Genomic DNA, 14,597 nt, shown 5'->3' with positions numbered 1-14,597 from the left:
TCTCTGAATGAACAAGCCCTGGAAACAAAAGCAATATAGACAAATCAAACCACTACTGTGCCCAGGCTGTTCTGGTTTTGGGCATCAGACTAGTATTTCCACACAGCACTGGACTAAGCCATGCAGAGGTACCAGTTCACCTGGAACTTGTTTGGGTACGTTGGCTTTAGTGATGCATTGCATAAGGTAGATGTGCCTACAGTCTTGCAAAGCTCTGGCTGTTGAGTAAGGCAGAAGTGATTTTATATATTGCTTATTAGTCATTAAGACAGAAGTGCAATGAATGCTTTTACTGAGCAAAGTGTGTCATTAACCCGACTTCAGATCACAGTGAATCTGCATCTCTTTTTCTCTGTACTCCTTCCTGGGCACCTCACTTCATTTTCTTCCTGCTTCAAACAACATGAAACTCAAAACTTTCTTCTCTGAGTTTTCAAGTCAGAGAAGCTTGCAGCAGCTAACAGGAGAGACTCCAGACAATATTGGTGGGGGATAATTTGCTACAGGCATAGGCTAGCTGAAACCAAAGCTACCTTTTTTATGAAGAATATAATAGAAAGATTCAAAGTCTAATTTGAAGTGAAGAGTCTCTTCCAACATCTGCTGCTGTCCATGAATAGAAATTGAAAAAGCATACTGTTTTGAAAGGTGATGCAGACCTCATCGTGTGTCACTCAAAATTCCTGAAGGTCATCCTTTCAACTGCTTTGTGTATTTCAGTTGATTAAACAAAAAGATGATTCATCTTTTAAATTTCATTTTTTTCCTTAATAGTCTATTATTGTGTTTTAGAAGGCAGAAGCATGATTTAACTTAACCTACATTCTCGTTCAATGATGTGTGTATAGATTAGATGAAGGAAATGCTCTATCCACAGAATAATAGATTAGTAGTTTAAATTACTTGTCTTATAAAGATACTCATTTGGCCTTGCTGACCATAAACTATTAGATTTACTGTTTATTTTCAGTGGATTGCTGCCAGTTTTCTTCTTGAATGTCTTTAAATTGTTTAAAGAACACTATAAAATATTCACGTTGACCGTTTATCTACTTATAAGTAGTCTGTGTTTGTTCCTAAGCAGAGATATAAAATCTTGTTGTTGGGACGTGAACTTCACTGCTATGGAATCTTTCTTGTTTTATGACTTTTTTTAAGTCCACAAATGTGGAAAGTGATTTTGTGCTTATTTTTCTTGTTAAATCTTAAAAAATTGGGGAAAAAGGAATCCAATGAGAGAACTTACTATAACCTGAAAAGCCACCTAAAGCTTTCTTATTCTGTTTAATTGGCAGTAATATTTGAAAGCCCTGATCTCATCCTTGCATTAAATCTTATTTGCACTGTCTGGAAAAAAAATGGTGGTAGGCCTGAATTGGATCGGCTCCATTGGTACAAGTCGGAAAGCAGCCAACCTGAGGATATTACTTTGAACTTGCATCATTGTAACTTGAATCAAATTTACCCTTTAAGACTATTCATCAATATGAAATAGTGGAGACTCTGTAGTTGCAAGTGTATTCTTATAAATAAAAGATTAAGAAATCAGGTGTAAGTGACAGGTTTTTGGGACTGGGGTCAGTGTCATGTGTCTGGTGGCGTTGGAGCACTTGCAGTGTTTATTTTCCTTCTAATGAAAGGGATACACAATATTTTTGCTGCAAATCCCCTGCACAAAGCAATTCATCTCTGTGCTGAATTGAGCACTCAGCACAGAATGCTGGGTTTATCTCAGGAATTTAAAGTTACCCAAACAGGGCCTTTTCTTTGCTCTTGGGAGCACCATCTCTACAGGGAACAGATAATGGATGCTGAGAAACTCAAGCAAAACATGGTGCTTTTCAGGTGTCAGAGCCTGAAAATTGTTATTCAGTGCTACAGAACAAAATGTCTGCTGGCTGGAGGACACATAAGTGGTGTAACAAAGATCTGGACTGATCCCTTGACTGTAAGGTGGCTGCTTAGAAGCTGCCTTACTTTCCCCTTTTCACCCTAAAATGCTTGCTTTAACACCTAGCACTATATTGACCTGCCTGACCTCTGCTGCCTCTAAAATTAGTTTTTCTTTTCCTTATAATGAATTAGTGAGTTTATTTTTTGTTGTTGTTGCTATAGAGCTCTTATTAACAGAGAGGTCCTTGGCTTGCTGGAGACAACATGAGGGAATGAGGGTTGAAGGGGTTCTCTAATGAAAATGTTTGCAGGAATAAAGAAATCCAAGATTGTAGTGCCTGCACAGCTGCAGACAGGCATAAGGAATGAAAGGTTCCCACTTTGAAAGCATTTAGTCTCCAACACAATACAGAACAAGCCAAATTGTAAACATACTGTCTCCTATCTGTTCTGTGACAGTTATAATGAATGAACGTGCTGCGGATTGGAGCGTCGCATTAACATGCTACAAAATAAGGAATGAGTTTAATCAGCTTTATTCAACATATTTCTATCTGTGCCTGAAGTACTGAACTATGCATTTTACTTGGAAATAAACTTGGACGTGGGAGAAGTTGGAATGCGTACTCTTTATAGATATTAATAAAATACTTTTTTTCTTCATCCCAAAAATAATAAGTGGAAGATAGACTAGGTTTTGGCATTGGAATTGGAAAGATCTAGGAAATAGGTGTAGGAAGTCAACTGGGTATTTGGATACAACATTTGGAAACTTTATAGACTATAAAGAAAGGGGACGAGAAAATCCCATCAATAATTATGGAATTTTTGGTCCGTTTCTGGATTAAGGGTACTTTATGAACTGTTAGATCTTTGGTAAATGAAGCAACCCCTGATTTAGGTCCCTCTGCTGCCATCTTTCTATATATGAAGTTACTATTACATGTAGGAAAAGACTGTAGCATCGGTTTACTGAGGAATATGCTTTATGAATTATGTTTCTTAACCTATCACTCTGCTCATGTAGTGATAACTTAAATGCTGTCATTGCTTGAGCAGCTTATTTTGATAAGGAACATTTATTTGTAAGGCAACATAGGTGGGTGTGGGGTGGTGGTCACACAAAATTCCACAGTTCAAAGACATTTATATATATTTTGTGCTGTCTCAATGTTTTTCATTCCTCTCTAACAATTTTTTTCCTCCTTCTAGATGTTTGACTGGATCAGCCACAACAAAGAATTGTTCCTGCAGAGCCACACGGAGATCGGCGTGAGCTACCAACATGCCCTTGACCTACAGACGCAGCACAATCACTTTGCCATGAATTCAATGGTGAGTTGGGGACACGCTGTGAACAGTGGCTCTGGGAGTGTGAGCAATGAAGGAGAAGGCACGTGAGGCCGCCTCCAGATCAGGGAGTGCTGAGGACCCACGAGAGGTGAAGCAAGGAAGGTCAGGCTGGGCTGTGGCAGCAGCCCACTTTCTGGGAAGAAAAGTGATGCTCTGTCTGCCCAGATACTGATGTGATTATTTCTTTGACTTAAGATCAGCACAGTCCTGCGGAGTTTGTTTACATTTTTGAGATTGAATACAGTATTTTTTACGTTCTTGACATTTCTTTGGGAATTAATGAGAGCTCTGTGCAGTCCTTTAATAATTTATGCTTCTTTCCCTATACCCTGCTAAGGTACTTTTCAAAACTTTGAAAAAGAGACGCTGATCAAGCTGTCAGTTGTGGCCATGGTGGGATTTTGGCTTTTTCAATAGTTAATTGGTTAGTCCTTTTTAATGCAACTCACCTCACCTTAGGGTTATTTTACTTTCCTTTTTTTAAAAAGGAAGAAGTGTCATTATCCATTTTTAAGTGCTTTGCCTTTTTTTCTTATTCTTTCCTTGCGTAAGATATTTTTTCTGGAAACTGCCCTGCTTTCAGCACAGAAGTGAGGACTGCATGTATTGATGTTTTGATTGTTGCAGTGGGTTAGAGAAATGGATGCATACCCCCTGGTGCAATCACACAACACAGAGATGAGCTCTCTCTGAAGGCTGTCAGCTACACAAAAGCTTGCTCAAGTCAGCCAATGCATGCAGGTGTACCTGTAGACACTGTGCATGGTCAGACTACATTTGCATTGGGGCTGAGACTTTAAAGGCAGTGGTTGATATTTAAGTCACTAAAGAGCCACACCACACTGTGCTGCCAGAGGGCAAGGTGCTGTCTGAAACGTTAAAGACTGCCCACCACTTCCATAAGATTGCGTTAACCCTGTTACTCGGGCCAAATTTCAGCTCAGGTAATTAAATTCCACCCACCATTTCCACCTGTCTAGCTATTCCTCACTAAAGCACTGTGCCTCACTAGGGCGATGCATAAAAGGAGAGGATGAGAAATGTTTATAATGTCTGTTATGTATTTATTTTGATTATAATTGAAATGAGCACTGAAAAATAGGCTCTAGGCAACTGATTGCTAAGCTTGCAATCACAAAGCCAACTAGCAAAACGCAGGGTAGAGCAGCCTCTGGATAGCAGTGCTGTTAACAGAATCCTGACGAATAAATGTGTCCTGGAGGTTAATGCATTAAAAGTCATTTGGATTATGATAGATGTAAATTCAGTCATAATCCTTCACAAAGCATTGTCAGAAGAGTCAAGTTGGAAGACCTCCCTTTATCACTTTGGTGGTACTGCCTGGCATTATTTTTCTAAAAATATCCGGGAACTGAACTTGGAAAGAGATGATTGTTAATTGAAAATTAACGGGTGATGGCAAGGGTGCTGCCTAATGGAAGAAAACCTAATTTCCTCCATTATTCTTCCATCTGCCTCCAAGTGAACTTTTGGGATGAAGAATGCAAGGAAGTGAGACATTTGCAAAAATCGTGGGGTCCCTTCTGAGGGTGGCCATGGCTTCTAGCTGTGCTATCTCACCACTGCCAAGCCCTTGTCTGATAGAGCTGCCCAGGGGAGAAACCTTTTCTGTTTTGGGGCAGATGATGTGCCTCCCATTTTGCTGTCTCTGGTGTAAACCACTCATGTATAGTCATATGGAGGCCCATATGGTCAGCATGAGTGATACTGCAAAGAAGATTGTCATCTTCATCTCTTACGCACACAAGATCTGTGTGGAAGGGTGTCCATACTGGGCACCTTTAGCTTTCAACCTCTAAGTACAGTGAGAAATGGCACTCTGTTCTGCACTAATTAACTGGGCTGAAACGTATGAGCATGTGGCAGAACCCCTTGCTGAAAGGCCTGTATTCCAGTTATGTGTCTGCACAGTGGCCTTTTCAGGGGGTTTTCAATTCCTGGGTTGCACAGGCTGGCAATCAAGATGAGTTTTCCAGCTTGGTGACGTTTTCTTGTGGAATTAAACAGGGCTGCTGTCTTGCAGAGGGCCAATCATCCTCTTTTTGGAATAGCTGGCATGAGAGTGACTGTATCAAGCTGAAAGGACATTTGGAAATTAGTGGAAAGGGGGTAATAACTTTAAGCTGCAGGCTCCTTGCACTAACCTGGCACTGCTGTTCCCATGTCAGTATAATGCTGCTGTCAGCAGCGATGCTGGTTTTTAGATGGAGTAAATTCTTTGTTAGAAAAACAGGGAGTGACTCCTGCTGTCCCCAAAAGTTGGCATTATGAAGATGAGGGTGTTAGCATGCAGGAGGCATCAGCTTGCTGCATGAGGGTGTTGGGCTGCATACTAGTCATTCTGACTGAGGCAAAGCATGCAGGAAGAGCAAAAGGACACTGAAATTAAAGCAACACTTTCCTGGCCACAGCCCAGCTCCTGTGATAGATGGTAGTTGTCTCTTGGCACGCGCGGGAGCTCTATGTGAGCACGTGGGAAGACAACAGGTAGTAAGGATGAAGCCTCTGCACTTCTTTAAGGCAAGAGCCAGTGATAGTCAGCAACAGACTTGGGGCAGATAGACTTACTTGAACAAAGCAAATACGGAGGAAGGTGGGTGTAGATTCTGAGTGTGGTGGTAGGCCCTTGTGTGTCCCAAGCCTACACAGCAATCTGGTCTGTGTATTTTGTTAGTTTTTTCTGAACATAAGTAGAAATAAGTAGTCGTGCGATTGCTACCACACAACTGCCTTTACACAGCTGTCTTGTTTTTATAGTAGTATCTTAGCGTACTTGTTCAAGCTACTGTTTGATTTCTGCCGAAGACTGTCTGAAAATGGCTAGTGCATGTGTGCCTATTATTTGATAATATTGATGTTGCAGTAAGAGGTCTAGGTTGTTGTGCTAGGTACACCATTCTTTGCCTTGCAGCATCTGTTGCCAAAGGCTCTACTTCTTCAGTTTTCATGTACATGAATTACTTCTGCACATTGGGAAGCTTCTGTTGTTAAGTTCCCACTGATAAATATTTGTAAACTTAAGGATTAGTATTAAGTAACATGACGCAGAAGGTGTGTGAGAGAAATATAGCTCTGGTGACTTATACTTAAGTACTCATTAGGAATTATAATTCAGTATTTTTCAATCTCTTCCTGTCATACCATTGGCTGCTAAGAGAAGATCACAGGAGTTCTTTCCTGTTCCTTTACCAAAAATGAGAGGGAGGGGTCCTTCAGACCTGTTTGCCATCCCAGGTAGAGTAGATTTATCCCCCTTGGTCTGAAAACTGAAGATTTTGAGTTTTAATAAACACACACATTCATATCTGATGAGCCTTCAAGCTTTCTCATGCTAATAACAAAACCAAAATATTTAGCTACCACTCTTCAGGCTCAAGATGTAGAGATTGGTTCAAGAATAATGACATTACAAACCCAGGTAAATGGTACTGCATTTTTTTTAGTGGTTTTTTTGTTGTTTCTGAGTCTCTAGGGTGAACTAGATCATACTATTCATTTTTTCTCTGGATGTTTGCTATATAATTTTATTTTTGATAGAAATTTGCTGTATAATTTAACTAGATCATTTTTAAGCAGTATGTTAGTCACAGCAACTGTTAGACTGAGAACAGTTCAGCTATCATGAATCTGAGTAATGAAAAAATGTGATCTTGAAGCACTATTATTGGGCGTGAGGTTTCGGGTTGTTTGGTTTGTTTTTTTTGCCTTTTTTTTGTTTTTTTTCTTCAATACATTAAAATCAGTATTGAGAGAAGATGTAGGTAAGGGTGGCTGTATGTTTTACAGGGAGAAACCATACAGATTTCAGCAGAAGTTGGATCAGATCCTGGATCTTTTAAGGTCTTTTGTTTTCCTTATATTATGCTCAGTGCACCATAGGCCTGGCGTAACTAACAACATTTACAACATTTTTTCTCAGTTCCTCTAGAAGATGCACTCTCTGGGTGTTTATTAGGTCATTCCTTTTGTTGCATGCTCTTCCTAGGTATTCTGTGAACAAAGCTCCTTCTTGAATCAACAATGTTACTTTTTTAACAATAATAATTCTTTTTAAATGAACAATATGGCATATGGAATGTGAAAAAGTCATATTTGAGGTAATAAACTGTAGCATGGTAGTTTTCTTTCAAAAAAGCACGGTAGATATTTTTTTCTGTGATTCAAGACAGTGCTTGTTTTTATTTCAGTTTCAAAATAAATTGTTGGCCTTTTATCACAGCTGTTTAATATTTATACTGAAACAGTGCTACTTTTCACTAAGATGAATATTCAGCTCCACCATTTTGTGAGTAATCTCATTCCTCTAGTCAGTTTGATAGAGGAAAACCCTAGTGTTTCAATATGACGCAAAGCATATTGATCATAGCTCTGCACTTGGATATATGGTATGCCTATCACTTGTTCTGGACTGAAGTTATTTGTATTTCCTTTGCCAGAACTGTTCTGTGCCTGGATCTGTTAACCTCCTGAAAGAGTGAGTTATCACTTCCCATGGAGCATATGTAAATATGGCAGAGCTCACTGCTGCCCGTCCTGCTGTCAGGGAGGCAGTTGTCTGACACTAGGTGGAGATGCATATTGTCCTAAGGAAGTCGCAATATATTTCATACGTTACAATTTTCCTCTAAAGGCTAATAATGTATTTTGAAAATTCCCAACATTTATCTTAAATGAACAGTATTTTTCTGTATGTAGGCTGAGCTAAAATGCCATCCAATATTATTCTGCAACACTCTAGATGTAATTGGCCTTGTTATAGAAACTTAAAGGTCTTAAAGATATCTCATGAGATTATTTTGTCACTGAAACATTCTGTTTTGGGTTTATGTGTTAGGTTCATTTTGCAGATGGTTTCTAAACTTACAGTAACACAGTGAAAGCTTTTCTTGCTTTTTTTTGCCTTTTTTAAACGAAGTCTTCAGCAATCAAACTTCACCTTCAGTTAATCTGCAAAACCCTTCTCTTGCAGCCCACATCCACTGCCACCACAATATCTCAGCTAGTTCTCTAGGAAATGAGATGAACACAGCCAAGTTTCTTGCAGACTTAATGCTTCTCACTGCTCATTTTTCTTTCAAGAGTGTAAGGTATTCTCAATATATGTGTAATAGAAGAAAGTAATGTTCCAGATAGAGTTGGAGGGTTTAATTAAGAGGGAAGGTCTCCCAGCATGATCTTTAGATGATCAGGTCTGAATTAGTGTTGTATTTCCCTGTGGGAGATCACTCCACAGCTGAACCACTACTACTGTCAGTGCTTACTGCTGATGGCTGTTATCCTAACAAGTGTTAGGGACTTTAGCAATGAACACATGCACTGGAAGGAACGGCTATGTTATAGACATTAGGTGTAAAAAGCAAGGCCTCATTTAGGTTACAGGAATGGACTAAGAGATGGTGGACACACACAAAAAAAAACGGTATTCTGAATTTGAAAGGCATTGCAGGTGGCCTTCCTAAACCGTCAAAGAAACTTGCGTATCATGTTGCTGATGCAATATACAGAGAATTTTTCTTTTTTGTTTTTGTCCACCGAGTGTTCTTTAGGAGTAAAAAAAAAATCCCCTTTCTTGCCTAGAATTTCGAACTTGAAATAAGTGGATGAAAAATTCCCTCCTGTTGTATTTGCAGACTTTCCAAAAGCAGTCCCTACATGTAGAATAAAGTTCTATCAATGATAAAGGAAATACTTTAGTCAAAACTTGGCTGTACCCTAGTATCACTACAACAATGTCAACTGAAGTGTTTTTGTCCTTACTTCTAGACATTAATATATGTTTTCTCATTGTTTGACCTATTGTATTCCTGTGTAGCCATAAATCAGCGATCCCTTGCAGTGCTCTTTGGGGGCACATCTCTGTTCTGAAGAAAAAGAGAAAGGAGGGGTGGGGGGAAGGAGAAGACTTAGGTTATATTTAAGGTGAAATTCTCTATAAACCTGCTAGTTTCCAGCCTAAAGGAAAAATAAAGTCACAGACATTAGTTGCTCAGTTTAATTTACATCCTGTTAGGATAAAAAGATCAGTGTAGTAATAATACAGAAGCTCTCGATTCATTCAGTTTTTAGAGATGAACAAACCAGAGGGAAAGGAAGGTTTAACTCTGTGAAATGTTGACAGTTGGCAGCACAGACTTTTGTTCCATTTTACTGGGAACATTACACATTGGCAGATAACGATGAAAGCAGCCAGTTTACAACTTTATTCTACTTCACAATGGAAATGTCTTGAGGTTTTTTTGTGGATTGTGATCAATTAAATATTTCCTCCTAAAACTGAATTCTAGAGTGCTTTGAAGCTGTATTGCATTTTATCTTGACCCACAACAGCAATCCAAATCTCCCTCACAATCCTGATCCCATAACTGTAACATCTGATAGGATGTGCTATTCCAAATTTCAGTTTTTAAGTCTTCCCTGTGTCTTGGGTATCTGTGAGACCTTGGATGAGTATTGTGTGTCCAAGCCCCACTTCAGTGTCACTGCCTCCCTGAGGTGTGACAGATAAAGGAGAAGGAAAGGATACCAGTGTTGCAGAGTAGAAGATATCTGCATTACACTACCACTAGGAGCTGTACAGAAGAGCACACCATGTGTGACAGTCTGCTCTTGAATCCATTTATTATTCAGGAAGCACCAGGGGAAGCTATGGAGCCACTGTTTCCTGAGCCAGTTCCACTTGGTGCAGTAAGAACATAGGGTGAGCAAGCGACTTTCAAACTGCTCCTTGCTGGAGGAGCTGTGGAGTTAGTGGGCTGGCTACGGGATGGCTTGGTACTTCTCCATGAGAAAGCTTCATCTAACAAAGTGAAATTTCCTCTATAAAAATCCTCATCTTTGTATAAACATATAAAAAAACAGACATAATATATAAATCTCCCTAACTTTAAAAAACAAACAAACAACAACAACAAAAAACCACCTGACTCTAAGAACTAGGACTCTATTTGTTATATTTCAACTACTTGTACATTTATCCTTCTACTAGTTAGTATGTCTATATACTGTAGCTACAGGGATCCAAGGACTGTTTTCCTCCTATGGAATCATGCCCACTGTATTGCAGTGGCTGAGATAATTCTGTAGGGAAAAACAACAACAACAAAAAAGGAAACCTATTTTTGACACGAAATCAAAAATTCTTCAGCAACATTGTTTTTTCTTCAAACACAGCAAAGGTCCATTTCTTCAGTTGGTGCACCTTGTCCAGTTCGTAGCAACTGTAGCGATATTATACTGCTTTCCACTAGAATTGCTGACCTGAAATGTTAAAAAATCATCTTTGCTGAGGTTTAGTCATGAAGGCTTTCTGGGAGAAAAGCTTTAAATATCTATTATTCTAAATTATGTTTAGAGGTGTTTGAATTTTAGATCACCAGCCACAGTCAAATCATAACTTTATTTAAATATATGTTAAACTCCAGAAAAAAAAAAAAAAAGAAAAATTCATCAGTTTTCTTCTAACCATACAGGAAAAAAAAAGTTTTGTTTCTTTAAAATTAATGTGACAACTTTTATTTAAATGAAATTTTTAAGAAAGGCTATGAGGTAAGGGAAAAACTAAAATTGGAGGCTCGGTACTGCTTTGTCGGTGTAATTCATGTCACAGCTTTCCCAGTCATGGTTTTACTAGGAGAGCAGTCTGGTTGTGAGGACTCTGGTCACATCCCTCGTTACTTTAGCACCTACAGGTGTGGTTAGTGTATATACTTTGTAGTTATCCAACAGGCTTCACAGACATACATTGCCCTGCTTCACAACTTAGTTTGGAGCTGTGCCTGCCACAGCCTTGCTCTGTGTTTCATATTTGGATTGGCAGATACCTTTCCACATGGTGCTCCTACCCACTATGATGAGATCCTGCTCCAGAAAACATTTCAACCTCCAATTTATTATTTGCCCATGAGCAGTGCTGTAAAAATCATCAGGGCTCTGTCTGCCCTTGTGTGTAGGGGTCTTACAGATTCCACTCTGAAATTCCTAAAGCCCTTTTGAAGTAGCTCAGCGAGACGAAAAGCAGTGAGTCGGTACTAGCAAAACATCTCAAATGCTGGGATGTTCCTTTCTCCCAGTGAAAGCAGAGAAAGGAGAAGTGTTTACATCAAGTGACAATCCAGAAATCTGCAAGACAGCTGTCATTTTTCTCTTGATAGTGCATCTGTGTATGACATTGTCATGGTGGCCGTTTATTTTTAGACTTACGTTCCAGTGCTTGGGGTATTGTAGTGTAGTTACAGCTGTCCACAGTCCGGTTTGAGAAAGACCTATCCTTCCACTGCTTTGAGGCTTAGTAAGAACCATCATGGAGAAGTCTTGTGAAGGAATAGAAAATAGCCTTTTAGTAGGCTTTATGAATCCTTCTAAATTCACAATGTAGCTAAATGGTATCTCTGCTGGAGAACAGCTTAAAATAACCTACAGAAAAGGTAACATTTTAACTAAAGAATATAACGTAATAGTTATTTCTATGGAAACTTATTTTTCTATAGAATATCCTTATGAGCTCTTTTAAATTCTATAACATTTTTACATTTGTTGACATTGCATGTCTATAAAGGATTGTCAGAGAGGTCTCAAAGGATAGAAAGCAAATATTTCATTTGTAAATATGTGGACTTAACACCTAGAAAGATTAAGTAATTCAACAGAAATATCAAGAATAAGATAGAAGCAATGAGTAAACCCCAACAGGTGAATAAATAGCTAATGTACAACAAATAGTTTTACCTAAATAAATACAGAAAAAAAATAAACTGAAGAAGAAGCAGGGAGAGATAACAGTGGTAGATAATGGCATAGATGTGCAAAAAGATTCCTGGGGGATGTATTTTTAGAGTGGAAGGTAGTATGCCTGCTATTCATGCATATTTAAACGGGTGGTTGATTGCTCTCACCGAACTGCTCAGCTTTTCTCCAGCTGATGGTGTTTGGAATATGTAATGAAGGCAGAGGGTGGTCACGGTTCTTCCTGCTCTTTATTTATGTGTGCTTTTTAATTTTCAGAACGCCTATGTCAACATCAATCGGATCATGTCTGTTGCATCCAGGCTTTCTGAGGCAGGCCATTATGCATCCCAGCAAATTAAACAAATTTCTACCCAGCTGGATCAAGAGTGGAAGAGTTTTGCTGCAGCCCTGGATGAGCGCAGCACTATCTTAGCCATGTCTGCTGTCTTTCACCAGAAAGCTGAACAGGTGAGCTGCTTTTGTGACTGGCAAAGTGGTCCACTGCCACTTTGATAACAGTGATGCTGCAATTATTACCTGATGGCTTTTGGCTTATATACAGTGAGGTTAAAATTTTTGTTCCTGGTGGACCAGTGTCTCAAACACAAACAGCAACGTTCCCCACCCCCCCCCCCTCAGAATTGGCATGCGTTTTCTGAGTGGATAAGAAAATATGTTTTTGCCTTAGTGTTGAGATCTGGTGATAACTGAAGTACTCTGGTGCAGTAACGTGCTGTCTTGTTTCTGTTGTCTAATATTTAATCAGTGCTGTGGATAAAGTCGGGATTATTATGGTCAAGAAAACAGTATGTATCTACATTCATATGTATATGTGGTATGTGTACAGAAATATTCACAGGTATAACATAGACCTATACCAGCAGACAATTTCCAGGAGCAAAGGCATATTACTGTTAATGAAACTTACAAAATTTAGTCCACCATCTATTCCTGTAGCATTCTCCATTGCCCCAGATTTTGTTAGGCCTCAACAAGAGACAACTAGGAGCATCCCAGATAATTTTCTGTCCCTGAACTCTGGTTTGCATCTTTAACAACTACCAGAATTGTTCCATAATTTCATGGCTAAAAACAGATTTAAAATGTGTCAGTGAATAAACCTGCTCTTTTACACCTAAACTAGATTCATTTAATAGTGATGGTTCAACTTTGGTTATATGTTGATTACATTCATTTTCCATTGGCAAATGGTGCTTTGAGGCTCTCTTCAGTGCTGTTGGGCACTTTTTTTCCAAGTAGTTTATGTTAAAGCTACTAAGTGGCTGTGGTTGATATTTATATAATAACCCATACTTCAAGTGGCTGAAGAAGAAATCATTACTGATAAGCCAGAAACTGTGCCTTGTAAGTCAGAATGTATGTATGGAAATGTTTAGCTAAAACAGTAAAGATTTTCTTTATTGTTTGTTTCTGAGCAGAGAATTATCATGGATTTTTCTTTATTTTCTGTTTCCTACTGTCAGCAGACCATAGCACAGAGCAATTACTCACCCTACTGGGCACTTACTCATGTAAGCACGCTCATTGGCTTTGATGAGACTGATACACTAACAAGATGACCAGTACAAGTACATTCATCTCAGTATAATGGGCACTGTAAAGTGTAGCTGTAGACTTAATACTGATAATTGCCTGTCATTGTATGTTCATAGAGAAAAATCAAAAAAGAATTTATATCCAGTCTATAATCTTAATGAGAATGATAGAAGGTTTATTAATGAACTAGTTCTTTTTTGTTTGCTTTGGTTTGGTGTTTGTTTGTTTTGGGGGTTGTTTTGCTTGTTTACAAGCAATCCCCTATTTTTCTGAAGTGTTGGTCTTGTTTGCAATTTATGAGGAGTTGCCAAGGTATTTTGTAGCACAAAAGGCAATAAAACAGAAAGCTGTACTAAGCAGTCTGTCAGCTAAAGGTGAATTTTTTTGTCACTCTACCCTTTGAACACTGTCAAAGTGGATATTTTGCTTCTGCCTTAACTTGAAAAAAAGCACCACTAATGTCACTTTCAGCTTTGGTTTTTTATTTTACAATGGAATGGATGGGGCTGAAAAACTTAGTCCTCCCTTGGCACCTCTATAAAAGGAGCTGAATTTTCTTCTGCTTGACAGAAGACAGTCTCTCATTATTAGGCAGACAGGAGAGTTTGCTAATTCTGAACAGCAGTCACTCCTCACTTGCAATAAGCAACAATTCAGTGGGACGTAAGTGCTGATCTCAAGCCTGTAGGCTCAGACTGCTGGAAGAAGGGGAATGTGGGAGTCAGTGTGTCCATTAGCCAAGGCTGAAGTGTTGGTCCTGCTTCAGTAACTGTGGTAGAATAAAGCAGTGACTTGTGTGCTAGTAATTTAGTCATTTGACCTCTGTATAGTATAAAAAGTGAGGTGTTTGGGATTTGTTCACTAACAGACCAAATCTGTGATCTATCAAGCCTTCATTCCAAATGTAGTCCTTTTATTATATGGCATCACCGAGGGTTGTGGTGGTGGCTTGTTTTTTTTGTTGTTGTTTTACTTTTTAAACTCAGATCAGAGCTTCCTCATTTTACAATAAATAAGGTTTATATCTCTGAAACAAAGATGTAGATAAA

The 14,597-nt window shown here is 38.9% G+C and overlaps 1 protein-coding gene across 19 annotated transcripts in view; it reads left to right on the top strand.

Annotated features, from left to right (window-relative positions):
* Window positions 1-14,597, top strand: part of KALRN (kalirin RhoGEF kinase) — a 502,830-nt gene that overhangs the window by 222,011 nt on the left and 266,222 nt on the right. For all 19 annotated transcript variants that reach the window (XR_007166315.2, XR_007166316.2, XM_048072237.2 and 16 more), the window contains 2 exons: window positions 3,106-3,228; window positions 12,268-12,459. Coding sequence is in view for 17 of the 19 variants with exons in the window: in XM_048072237.2 (XP_047928194.2) it covers window positions 3,106-3,228; window positions 12,268-12,459 (315 nt within the window). In the remaining 2 variants the exon portion in view is untranslated. The remainder of the gene's footprint in view (window positions 1-3,105; window positions 3,229-12,267; window positions 12,460-14,597) is intronic.

Source organism: Anser cygnoides, chromosome 6 (genome assembly GCF_040182565.1).
Source record: "Anser cygnoides isolate HZ-2024a breed goose chromosome 6, Taihu_goose_T2T_genome, whole genome shotgun sequence".
In the NCBI taxonomy this organism is placed as follows: Eukaryota; Metazoa; Chordata; class Aves; order Anseriformes; family Anatidae; genus Anser; species Anser cygnoides.
The sequence above is the reverse complement of the archived record's forward strand: the minus strand, read 5'-3'. Positions and strand labels throughout refer to the sequence as shown.